The sequence below is a fragment of the Nannospalax galili genome, unplaced genomic scaffold (assembly GCF_000622305.1).
Source record: "Nannospalax galili isolate Female #2095 unplaced genomic scaffold, S.galili_v1.0 scaffold682, whole genome shotgun sequence".
In the NCBI taxonomy this organism is placed as follows: Eukaryota; Metazoa; Chordata; class Mammalia; order Rodentia; family Spalacidae; genus Nannospalax; species Nannospalax galili.
The window spans coordinates 319,943-333,750 of NW_008348076.1; the positions used below are offsets into that span (position 1 = coordinate 319,943).

The window sequence follows — 13,808 nt, forward strand, 5'->3', positions numbered from 1 at the left end:
ACGCTGGGGATCAAATCCTGGGCCTCGTGCTTGCAAGACAAACATTCTACAAACTAAGTTATATCCCCAGTCACCAGCACTGTTTATTTAAACACTCACTCTGATTTATTATGCTGTATCCACAGTAAATGTTATTAAGAACTCTGCAAGTACATCTTAATCTTATTTGCAAAAATAATCTGAGTTACATTGTCAATTAAAAGATCACTCAACAGAAGTCCCCAGAATACACCTCTGCATTTAAACAATCTTTAGGGATCAATTTAGCGCTCATAACTGGCTAGTGATTTATTTACTCAACAGTCTTGAATGTACATGCCTATTCCTTTGGTAAGTAGATGATTTCTGTGGTGCTTTGAGAAATATGAAAGTCTCTATAAAATCACCAATTTGTGGCTTTTATCTAGTGATTATGCCAAATAAATATCATATAATCAATAAGTATCATCTTACATTCATAGAAAATTTAAGTCCTGGATATGAGCCCAATTCTAAATAGAACTCATTTAATATGATTTTAAAAGTACAAAGTGCTGGGCTGGAGAGATGGCTCAGCAGTTAAGAGCACTGACTGCTCTTGCAGAGGACCTGGGTTCAATTCCCAGCACCCACATGGCGGCTACAAACTGTCCTTAACTCCAGTTCCAGGGGAATTGAAGCCCTCTTCTGACATCCACAGCATTGCACCACATGGGTGCACTCACATACATACATGCAGGAAATACACTTGTACACATAAAATTAAAAAAAAAAAGTACAAAGTGCTGTCCACGCTGACACCTTTGAATCTCTTCCATTGTTTCATTTCCTTTTGTATACTTCATGAACATATTCAAATAAAAAACATTTCTTTCTCCCCACCCAAGCTAGTTCCCCTTACATGTCTGCTCAGCTGCTCATAACAACATAGAACGACCACTTCAAAAACAAGCCCAAAGAGAATAAAGGTTTCAGCTCTACTCAATACTTCAAAACTTACTTGAATAATTTTTAAATCATGCCTTAATTAAAATAATATACAATCTTCACTATGTGTATAAACAATTTTAAGCTAGAAATCAGTTCTGTTCTGAGTGTTCTTGCTGTAGTGGAAGAAAATGCCACATCCCCGGCTGACCTGGCACCCAATAACTGTTAAACCAAAAGCTACAAGCAGTACAAGGAAATGAGTGCACATGCCTGTACTCCCAGCACTTGGGAAGCTGAGGCAAGGGAACACAAGTTGAGGTCAGTCTTGGCTACAAAGTGAGAGCCTGAGAGAGAGAGAGAAAAAAAAAGGAAAGGAGGGAGGGAGGGAAGAAGGGAGGAAGGATCGCACTGTGAAATGAAAGACTATGCCATACCGACTAAGGTCTTGTGCAACAATTTTACAAATGATGAGTGCCTGAATTAGTTGAGAAGTATGAGGTTACCAAGTGGCACATCTAGGATGCAACCTCTATACCTAAGGCTCACAGACCATAGGACAAGGGGCTACAAGGAGACCCTGTCTCAAAAAGACAAATAAATAAATAAATAAGTAAATAAATAAATAAATAAATAAATAAACAAATAAATAAATAAATAAATAAAATTAAATGGTTGAGGCTAGACATGGTGGCACACACCTTTGATCCCTGCACTTGGGCGGCAGAGGCAGGCAGATCTCTATGAGTTCAAGGCCAGCCTGGTCTCCAAAGCAAGCTCCAGACCAGCTGGGGCTACAGAGAGACCCTGTCTCAAACAGACTGAAAAAAAAAAAAGCATACACTCTTAAGTTGAATAGATGAAAGTTCAAATCCCAACTACTATTTATCAGCAATGTGATCTTCAGTTTAAATTTCATCACCGTAAAATGAGGATAAAACATCTTCCAGGGGTTGGGATGATTACATAAGAACACATCTACTCTGCTGTATAAATACACAATAAGTGGTGTCTTGTTTTCTTAAGGAGTTTTATTTTGCTGCTCCTAAAGCTCAGTGTCTATGTAGCTGCTTTATACAGCACTATTTTATATGTACATCTCTATCATAAATAATTGACTATCATTATTATTAATGACATCAAAAACAATTATAATTTAGTCAGGATTATAAATCCAAAACATAGTGGTTATATCAGTTTTTTTTTAAGATGGTTGACATGACTTCTCTAAGTGACGTGAAAAACTCAAATCTGTAATAGGAAGAGCCTAAATTAGAAGTTCCCTTTTTTGAAACTTAGTGCACTAGGCCAAGTTCTAAAACTTAATGTACCAAATAAAAATCACATAAGGATCAGGACAGTTAGCAAGTGGCAATGCGCTAAAGTTATATTCAATAGAGAAATGGTTTTAGAAGATTGCTTCATCTTATATTCTTTTAGATGATATTATAGTACCATTTCTTACTGTAAACTCTAAAGATGCCAAGTGTGATCATTCAAAGTATGGGAGGGACCATGCAAATTAAAACAAGAAACTTCATTTTCTTAAGGACTGTCCACACTTTTAATGCACCCTGCACATCCACACTGGTGGGAAAGTCATACACAGCAGGCTCTTTTCTTCTTGTCCCTCCACCTATACTAGTTCAGGCCAAGACAAAGGCAAAGCCAGAAAGCAAATGTACATCTTTAAGCATTTAAAGGCATGCTTCCATACACTTTCAACTGCATTTGGGGCTCCAATATATACTACATTATCATGGTGACTGAGCCCTGCTGGACCACTGCATCCCGCTGTCAGAAACAAGATTTATTCCTCTTTGTTTACACTGCACTGACTTCTGGAATCGGGTTCTTCTTTTATTTGCTGGGTTCCCTGAACCTGCACTCCAAAAATGAGTTATCAGTCCTCTCTGATGCCTGCTCTGGTTAGCGGGCTGCCCATTCTAATCAGATGTGATGGTTTATCTCATCAACTTAATTAAATTAAGAAATCGAGCTGAGTGTGGTGGTGTACACCTTTAGTCCCAGCACTCAGGAAGCAGAGGTAGGCAGATCTTTGTGAGTTTGAGGCTAGCCTGGGCTACACAGGCCCTCCAACACTACACAGTGAGACACTGTCTCAAAAAAAAAAAGGAAGAAAATAGAAATTAAAAGTCAGACATGGTGGCACATGCCTTTAATCCCAGCACTCAAGAGGCAGAGACAGGCATATTGCTGTGAGGTTGAGGCTAGCCTGGTCTACATGGTGAGTTCTGGCCAGCTGGGACAATAGGGAGACCTTGTCTGAAATAAATAAATAAATAAAATTAAAGTAAAATTGAAAATTGAAAAAATAGGGCTGGAGAGATGGCTCAGCGGTTAAGAGCACCGACTGCTCTTGCAGAGGACCCAGGTTCGATTCTCAGCACCCACATGGCAGCTACGAACTGTCCTTAACTCCAGTTCCAAGGGAATTCAAAGTCCTCTTCAGACTTCCACAGCATTGCACAATACGGGTGCGCTCACTTACATGCAGACAATACACTCACACACATAAAATGAAAATAATAAAAGATTTTTTAAAAGATTTTTAAAAATTGAAAAAATAGTGAAGTTCCTAGGACAGTAAAGACGCCTCTTGGTAGATCTCTGTAGCGTTTCCAGAAAAGACTCACTAAGGCCCACTCTGAACGTGGGGGGCAAGCACTAGCCCAGAACCTGGCGCTGAGATGGAATAAAAGAGAGAAAAGCAGTCACACGTGGAGGCGCACTCTCCCCGCTTCTACCCACAAGGTGAGAGCTGCTCTGCCACACCCTCCTATAAAGGACAGAACCTCTGAAACTGAACGAGAATCAGTCTTGCCCCTCTTGAGTTGTTTTGCTTAGGTCTTGTGTCACAGTGAGAAAATTTTAGCACACCAAGTACTGCTTTCTATTTAGACTTTGACTCACTGCACCACACTCTTCCCTTCTTGCTGCTTCTACTCATCATTCCGGTGGTCCCCTGACCTTTAATGACATTGTGAGTAGACAGATTAATAAATGGGGATGACACAATGCTTGAAAGTGTCATAATGAAACCTACTACTTTTTAAAAATTAAATAAATAAGAATATGAACAGTTAAGAAAAGGTAATTTTGAAGCTAAGGGTGGGTAGGTAAAATAAAAGACATACAAATACACAAGATGGAGATGATGTGGTTTAAAAAAAATTTTGTTGTTTTTGCTTTGGTTTGGGTTTTTGAGACAGGGTGTCCCTGTAGCCCCAGCTGGCCTGCAACTCACTATACAGACCAGGCTGCCCTCTAACTCACAGATATTTGCCTGCCTCTGACTTCTGAGTGCTGGGATTAAAGGTATGTGCCACCACACATGGCTTCCTCCAATACTCTTTATAGTGCACACTTTCATACACCAGTATAGCCACAAGGGCAAGTTCTTGGAGTTACTTTTTATACAGATGATAGGTTTGGATAGGTGCATGGACAGATGTCCTATGAGGGTTTTTATAAATTATAGCCTAGGGACTGGAAATATGGCTCAGTGGATAGGAGCACTTGCTGCTCAAGCATGAAAACCTAAGTTCAAATCCCCTGGACCCATGTAAGAGGCCAGGTGTGGCTGCATGTGCCCCTTTAACCCCCATGCTGTGGGCATGGAAACAGAGGCTTGCTGGGGCTTGCTGACACCGATCTTGATCCAGGTTCAATGAGAGACATCTCTCAAGGGAATACAGTGTAGAATGATAGAGCAGGACACTTGATATCTTCCTCTGGCCTCTGAGTACACTCATAGATGTACACACACACACACACACACACACACACACACATACACACACATACACACTGAAGCCTGTGTACTCAAAACAGCAAGGTTACTTTCCACCCATGGACCAAAGACCTTAAAGAGATTGAAGGAAGTTCTAACCAACTAATCTAACCAAAAGTAAGGCTGTAAATGCTCACACAAACACATTTTATAAAAACTCCTTTTTAAGCTCAGAAAGAGTTTACAGAAAGCAATCCTTGGGTTGGTTTTAAATGGTGAGTGAAACTGGCTGAACAACCATCTGTCTAGAAGGGGTGTCTGCCATACGAATGAAAAGCCGAGAAGGCATAAAAAATGAAGAGAAAGGAGAAAATACAACTGCCAGGTCAAATAGGTGAGTTAATGAATAAAGTCAGCTAGCACACACACACACACACACACACACACACACACACACACACACAATGATCTTAAATGAGTAGCTCTCTGTATTTGTAGTTGATCTATGGCTAAGCATACTTGAAAACCTGCTGTTCTTTAGAGTAAGTAAGCATACTAGCCAGTGGCGTTTCACTGAAGTATTCAGTTCAGAAAAATCCCACAATCTGTAAATCCATGCAAGTACTCATGTGCATTCTTCCGCCTCCTTTTTGTGTTTACCTTGTTTTGATATATGGTCTCACTACATAGTCCAAGATGGCCTTGTATTTATAATCCTATCAGCCACCTGAGTGCTGGGATTATAGGAATTGCACTATGCCAGGTGAGTCTGTACATTCCTTTTTTTTTTTTAATGTATCTAAGTATTTTGCCTACATGTCTGTAAGTGCACCACATGCGCAGAGGCCAGGATAGGGCATTAGATCCCCTGGAACTGGAGTTATAAACAGTTGTTAGTTACCATGTAGGGGCTGAGGATAAACCCAGGTCCTCTGGAAGAGCAACCGGTACTCTGAACTGGTGAGCCATCTCTCCAGCCCGAGTCTGTGCATTAGGACAAGGGAACCTCATTACTGTCTTCAGATTCTAAATGAGATCAATGGTCCCAAACTGGTAAGAACCCACAGACTAAAATTTTAAAAATTAAGATATTTATCAACTTTTAAGAAAAGATAAATTTTAAAATAAAAACTGCTGCCACAGAATTGGTCCCTTTATTCTTAATGATTGTACTTAGTGCAAAGCATGGCGAGTCAAAGTATAAAGCATAAAAAAGAAGCATCTGATTTGACAAAACTCCCAACTACATCATACTGCACTTTGAGAAGGTGTTTATACAACTTAAGTGACATTATGAGATCATGTAATTCATTTAAAGCCAATAGGGTGAACAGACCCATCCCCAGGCATGATGCATGGGATGCTAATAAACCAAACTAATAGTACAATATTGCCCTCTACTGGATTCAACTGGTAAACCTAAACTGAGAAGAATTAACAAGACTAAAGGAATTATGAGTGGTCTTTTTCCGTAAATGTAAGTTTAGCCTAATATTTGCATGACTCTGGGACATTCTTTATGTAGTATGGCATTATCATGCCAACATTATTATTATACCTGAATAAAAAGCCTATTCGTAACTTCAGTTATGAGTGGGCCCAAACTTGGGGCTCACCCATTCCCCTAGATGTCTCCTGGAATTGTGCCATTGTGTCAGACCTCGCCCACAATTTTATTCAAAACTGTTTCTCCAGCTTCAGTGGGGAACTACAATCTTGGATTCACCCTTATACAATCTTGCTCTTCCATCCCTAGGCCTAAAACAGCTCATAACACAATGTCAGACATTCTTCTCGGTCTTCATTGTTTTCAATGAAGATGCGTTGTCTTTCAGCATTTTGATATGTTAATTCTCAAGCATACTTACATTCATTAACTATCCTGGGGTGAAGCTGTAAATTGAGGTACCTAGGAACTAAGGCCAGGTGCCTAGGTCACAAAAGCACATGGTTCAGTGACTTTGTACTTTTAGGTTGCAAGGTTAAGTTTTTAGTCCAGAGTCTGTCCATTTTATGTCATTCCCACAGTGTGGTACTGTGGTATATATAGCTTTGGAGAAATTGATCATGAATATAAGATAACACCAACAACAAAAAGGCCAAGTGAATTTAAGGCCCACACCACAAGAAGGAACCCTGTTTAATACTGTAAGTTCAGGACAAAACTTTGTTACTAAGGAGGTCACATGCCAGAGTAGGGAGTCTGTTTTCCTAAACTGACCTGATGTGTCTGTCAAATTGACTTCCAAACCTTTGTGTAGACATCCACAAATCACTGAGGCTCTCATCCTCAGCCATGGAAGGAAACTTCTTTTTTGAAGTAGGGCATAGTCAACTACAGTACCTTGTAAAATCTCTGAGAATAAATGTCTATTGCTGTTGCATAGTGGCCCAATGCTGAGCCACAATGGAAGACAATAATCATACATTTATATCGCTCCTTCCAAGGCTCAGGTAACATCGTGGAAGAAGAGCCAGCAGAAAGGATAGAATGATGTGTAGCTGTTTTCCTCTGGACTGAAACACTCTCTCATATGAGCAGGGTCATTCGTGAGGCTCATGAAACTCACAGGAGCATTGGTGAAATCGCTCAGCAGGTAAAGGTGTTGTGGCAAGCCTGATGACCTGCATTTGATCCCTAGGACCCCACAAAGTAAAAAGAGAGAAAACTCCCAAAAGTTGTCCTCTAATCCTCCACAGGCACACTATGGCATGTGCACATGTGCACATACACACACACACATATACACGCATGCGCGCACACGCAAACATGTATGTGTACATAGTTGGGAGTTTTATCAATTCAGAATGTTTCCCTTTTATTTAGTATACCACTTTGCATCTGCATGTATGCATAATCCATGGGAAGCTAATAAACCAAACTGAGAGTACAATATTGTATACTAAATAATAAATATAAAAAAACAGGACACTCACAAGACTCGGGAAGCTCACAAAACTTACAAGACTCATGAGGTCCCTACATAAAAACAGTCAACAATTTCCAGGAGATGGGAAACTCTTAGGCAGAGTACCTCCCTGTGAGTTGTACAGGGACTCCATGATACAGCTTCTATGAGTCCTCACTCAGGCTAGGGTGGGCTTTTGGTGATGTAGCTGCCTGGGTCATTCATGTTCCTGTTAAGTAATCCTAATAAACTCACTAGCTCACCAAGCTGGACTTGGTTGGAATCATTTCTTTAATTTGACATTGCTCTCTCTACCTGAAATGAACAGTAGACTCCCCAGGAAAAGTAATGCAACAGACCTAAAATAAAAGTTTTTCTTAAAATTATGTAGATGTCAGCGTGGTGGCACACATCTTTAATCCTAGCACTTGGGAGGTAGAGGCAGGTAGATCTCTGTAAAAGTGAAGTCAGCTGCTCTACATAGTGAGTTCTAGGCCAGCTGGGGCTACAGGGAGACCCTGACTCAAACAAACAAACAAACAAACAAACAAATGAAAACCATGTAGAATCTTAGAATTGAAAAGGCTTTAAGATCTTCCTTTATGTCTCTGCTGTGTGGTTACCTGCTCTTATTTTAACCACCTTGGTGTAAGAAAATTTGTGTATTCTGGGTAGATCCTTCAGGATGACAATTATTTCCATCCTGAGTTACCTTCTGAAGATTAGGATGTGAGCTAATCAAAATGCCCTCCATTCATCCATGTTCCTTCTAAAGTAGCAACCTCATCTGAGCATGGCACTCTAAGCCAAGCAGGGCAATTACCACCTTTCTCATTTCAGACACTATACCTCTAACATCTGGACAAAGATCCAAACATCTGTACTATATCCTTGCTTCTTACTGTCTAATTATCTAATTGTCTTATTAACTAATTATAACTTAAAATTCCCAAGACTGCTTCATAAACACAGATTATAAGCCGTTCCTGCCTCATATTATATTTGGCAGTTGTTTTTGAAACTCAACCATAAGAATTCTATTCTGGACAGAATAGGGAAAAATCATGCAGCACATCAGAAATCTCCCTGAAGTTCAGTGATTCTTGAGTTTCAATGTGAGAAATCATCAAGGAGTTTCCATGGCCTACTTTTGGAGATTAAGATTTAGGAGAACTGAGTCAAGACTCAGCAACTATTTCCCACACCTCTCCCCAAGAAAGTTTCACATGGCTGAGCTGTCTAGCCAAAGACTCGTCATTAAATCAGATATCTTTTTAGGTAGGGACAGCCTGTCACAATCCAACTGTCTTTAGATCCTACCCAAATTTCCTACCACTTTCAGGAAATTATCATGAGGAAGCAGCCAGGTCCAGCAACTTGCTGAAATCTAGTCATGCTGATGCTGCTGCCCTGCCATGCGCCACAGACCTGGGTGGCTGCAGAAGGAAGACACGTTGTCCAGCACTTAGCAAGCTTGTCCCGTTTGGCAACCAATCTTCCTTGCACTCAGTGCCCACAATTCACTCTTTCAGTTCCCGGATAAGAATCTTACCAAGGTTTCACATTAAGCTCACCAGCTTGCCATTTACAGAATCAACTTCCTCACCTTTGGAGAAGTGGAACTGCACTTTACCAGTCAGTCTCCAGGCACTTGGAAAATCTGGTATCTTTTGACAGCCTTCAAAGATCATCAAGTTCTTTCTGAATCTGTCTTAGAATGTAATTTACCAAGACTGAACAATTGAACCCACCTAGAAAGCTTCACTTTGTAAAGATTTCATTCTCCCTAAAAAATTATCATTCTACCTAAAAAGAAGGCCACATTTGCCTTGACAGAAGGGGCAGAAGCAAATAGGATTTCCAGAGCTTTTTCTATACCATCCATCACTCCAACAGCAAATCTGGCTCCTGTTACATGTTCTTGTTCTAATCCTAACGTATGCCAAATCTTCCTTAACAATTTTTTTTTTTTTTTAGACAGGGTCTCCCTGTAGCCCCCGCTGGCCTGGAACTCACTAGGTAGACCAGGCTGGCCTTGAACTCACAGAGATCCATCTGCCTCTACCTTCTGAATGCTGGGATTAAAGGCGTACACCACCATGCCCGGCTTTTCTTAACAATTCTTGTGAGCTTTTATTCATTGGTGGTTTTAGTTTTCTGTTTGCCATTCTACAGGTCTAAGTCTCCTTTTTCTATTTGCATTATTGGCTCTTTTTTGTGTGTGTTTCATTTGTAACTGATTTCAAGTTTGCAAAACATTTGATTGTTCAATTTGGGCAATGGTTACACAGAGGTCCATCATGGTTTTTCTCTCTCTGGCATACATCTCATTATATATATGTCTGTGTGTGTGTGTGTGTGTGTGTGTGTGTGTGTGTGTGTTGGTCTTTTTGAGACAGGGTCTCCTTGTAGCCCCCAGCTGTCCTAGAACTTGCCACGTGGACCAGGCTGGCCTTGAACTCACAAAGATCCGCCTGCCTCTGCCTCCCAAGTGCTGGGATTAAAGGCATGCGCCACCACACCCAGCTTCATTTTATATATTTTTTAAATTTTTTATTATTGTTATTTTTTGAGGTAGGTTGTTACTATGTAGACCTGGTTGGCCTGGTACTTGATATAAAACCAGGCTGACCTCAAACTCATAGTAATACACCTGTCTCAGTTTCACAAGTGCTGGAATTACAGGCATGGGTCACCATACCTGGCTTTCCGTTTCTTTCTATGGGGATATATTTTTCCTCTAAACTTTCTTTTATTGGTCAGAATAATTTAGTTTTGATTAAAGTCTTAATTTTTCTTTCCCTGAACTTCCTAATCCTTATAATTTATCTTTTAGTCAAGATTCTTATGCCGATTTTCCTTGGATTATTTGAAATTCACTTATCAAAACTTTATCTTCTATCTCTTCCTCTTCCTCCTTTTCAAGAATACAAATTTTAAAAGATTCTTAATTTGGGGCTGGTGAGACGGTTCAACAGATAAAAGCACCTGTCATCAAACAAGATGACCCAAGTTCAATTCCTAGGACCCACATGGTAGAAGGACAACCATTTCCTACAAGTTATTCTTCCATGGTAGTCAAGCACCCACAAGTACACCCCCAACCACCACCACACAAGTAAATATGCAAAAAAATTAAGATTATTAATTTTCAACATGTGGTCTTTGTAACAATAGCATCAGTGAGTTTGTTAGGACTGCAAATACATCCCAATACATCAAATTGCTGGGATGGAGCTTGGAAAATTCTCCAGGTTGGCCTCAAATTCATGGCTTTCCTTCTGCCCAGCCTCATGACTAGGATTACAGGCAGAAGCCACCATCCTAGTTAGGAATGAGTCTTATACATGTTAAAAAGTTTAAGAACCGCTACTCTAGGAGAAGACACTTCTGATCCAGAAGTTGTCAAATAATATGCTTTGAGACAAATGTGATTTGCATCAAGTGTCTACAGACCGGCTTTTTAAAAAAATATTTATTATTTTCATCTTAGGAGTATGTATTGCCTGCATGTGGGTGAGTGCACCCGTGTCGTGCAATGCTAGTGGAGGACAAATGAGGCTGTCGGATCCCCTGGACGGCTGTTAGCTGCCATGTGGGTGCTGGGATTCGAACCCGGGTCTTCTGCAAGAACAGCCAGTGTTCTTAACCCCTGAGCCATCTCTCCAGCCCCCAGACCAGCTTCTTAAACTGCGGGTGGCAATCCCATCTGGGGGTCACATAACTGAATGTAGAGGTTCGGGGAAAACTTGGTAACAGTAAAGGGTTTCTGAACAGACAACAAAACAAAACCTAACTCAAACGTGCTCTGGGCCGGAGGAACTGCTGGCAGCATTTGCTTGTGCTCACCACGCAGCTCCACTGCACCTGGCCCTGAGTACACGAAATGCCCGTACTGCGAACACACGCAATGCGCAAAGCATTGGGAACCGCCTTGCACCGCTCACCAGGAAATGCTGCGTCAGGCACCTCGGCTCAGAGTCTAGACTATTCTCTTCCTTTGTTTTGTTTTTCACAGTTTTTTAAAATTTTTATTTACTTATTTTTACGTGTACAAGTGTTATGCCTGTATGTATGTATGTCCAACTGTGTTGTACACTGCCCACAGAAGCCAGAAGAGGACGTTGAATCCCCTAGAACTTGAGTTATGGACGGTTGTTGGTGACAATGTGGGTGCTGGGAACTAAACCTGGGTCCTCTGTAAGAACAGCCAGTGCTCTTAATGGCTGAGCCGTCTCTCCAGCACCCATTCTGGACTATTGTATGTTATCAATGCGGTGTTTTTACTATACAAACTTTTCTGCACCTTTGGATTAGATTGTGTTAGAATGTTCGATTTTCAAAATTGTTGAGTCACTGACCTGAGTTCCATAAAAAATATTCAATAAATTTTGGTTTCGGAGTAGTATAGAATTCCCAACAAATTCTGAAATGGCACTAAACAATTGTTTAGTAGTTTTGTACTACATATTTATGTGAAGTAGTGTTCTCAACATCAACAATAATAAATTAAGATAGTCAGCTCTGAAAAAACACTGAAGATGATCTCTATCCCACAGCATCAAGTATTTACAAACAGGATTTACTGTGGCCTCTTGGCCTACAGGTAGCACTGATGGCACAAAGGTGAGATTCTGATCTCAGCCTATTGTGACTAATAAATATTTAAAAATGACAACATTTAACATTCTGGAGATGCTCTGTGGCTCTTAGATTGGAAAGACACCTCAGAAACAGAAGTGGGTATGTTTAAAACCCAGAATCATAATTTTTTGAGGGGGTCTTTTTTGAGACAGGGTCCCCCTGTAGCCACAGCTGGCCTGAAACTCACTATATTAGACCAGGCTGGCCTCGATCTCTTAGAGATCTGCCTCCCGAGTGCTGGGCTTGAAGGTGTGTGCCACCATGCCCAGCTCCCACAGTCATAATTTGAAATCACAGAAGGCAGAGGAAAGAGGATCACTGCAAGTTTGAGGCCAGCCTAGTCTATATACCAAGTTCTATGCCAGCCAGGACTATAAAACAAGACCCTGTCTCAAAAAGAGGTTGGGAGCTGGGGCGGGAGAGATAGCTCACTGGTTAAGAGCACTGGCTGCTCTTTGCAGAGGACCTGGGTTTGATTCCCAGCACCTACATGGCGGCTAACAACCATCCATAACAGCAGTTCCAGGGGAATCCATGCCCTCTTTTGACCTCCATGGGCATTGTATGACATGGACGCACTTACATACATGCAAGCAAACACTCATAGACATAGAAGAAAAATAATAAAATTTTTTTTAAATGGTGGTGGGGGATTAGGAGGCTGGGGCTAAAGATATAGATCAGTGGTACAATGCCTTGCCTAGCAAGCATGAGGCCTTCAGTTCAATCCCCAATACAAAACAAAATAATAATACAAAACAACAAAATCCCCCCCAAAAAGACAGAAGAAAAGTTAAACATGAGGTCACATTTCACCATATTTACATTTTACTTCAGAAAATAAGGTTTATAATAATTGAAGTGATCCTATCCTAGGACTATTATAAAAGGTATACATTTTCCTTAAAAGAACTCTGAGTCCTGATCAAATCTTCTTTTCTACCAAGCCTTTCATTGAGATAATGCTCACCAAATGTCTGCTGCTAAATGACAGTCTTGTAAAAATATGGCATAGGGGTTATGGTGTAGCTTGGTGGAAGAGCATGTGCTGACATGCTTGAAGATGGAATTCTGTCCTCAGCATCAGAAACAAGTGGAATGATGAACCAGTAATTCCTTTTTCATTAATTTCAATCTAAAAGAAGTAGCAGTAAATAGCTTTGATCATGTAACAAATAACAAAATATGGAATACTCAATAGGATAAAGAGTATTTCTATATTTTTCTTTTGTGGTTTGCTTTGTTTTGGCAAAATAAGATTTCAATAGCCCAGGATGGCCTCAAACTCCTGGTCATCCTGCCTCCACTCCCAAGTGCTCAGATTATAGGTATGAGTCACCATGCCCACCTCACTCCCATTTTTTGTGTCTGGAAATTTCTAGCAAGTATTTTACATATACTTTTAAGTCTGAAAATGATCTTACCTCTCTTACAGATAGCTGTGGTGGGAAGGAGACAGAAAAAACCAAGTTGGTGAATTCAAACCCAGAGGCCTCAACCTTTTGGCACACCTAAAAAAGTATTACAAATATGTAAACTTCCAAGAATTGCTGAACATTTTTCTCTAACCTTAGTAACAAATCTATGCATTGTTT

The 13,808-nt window shown here is 40.5% G+C and overlaps 1 protein-coding gene across 9 annotated transcripts in view; it reads right to left on the reverse strand.

The window, feature by feature from the left end:
• Pus10 (pseudouridine synthase 10) overlaps positions 1-13,808 on the reverse strand; it is a 78,348-nt gene that overhangs the window by 56,184 nt on the left and 8,356 nt on the right. For all 9 annotated transcript variants that reach the window (XM_008844476.3, XM_029569003.1, XM_029569000.1 and 6 more), the window contains one exon: positions 13,638-13,724. In XM_008844476.3, coding sequence (XP_008842698.1) covers positions 13,638-13,724 — 87 coding nt within the window. The remainder of the gene's footprint in view (positions 1-13,637; positions 13,725-13,808) is intronic.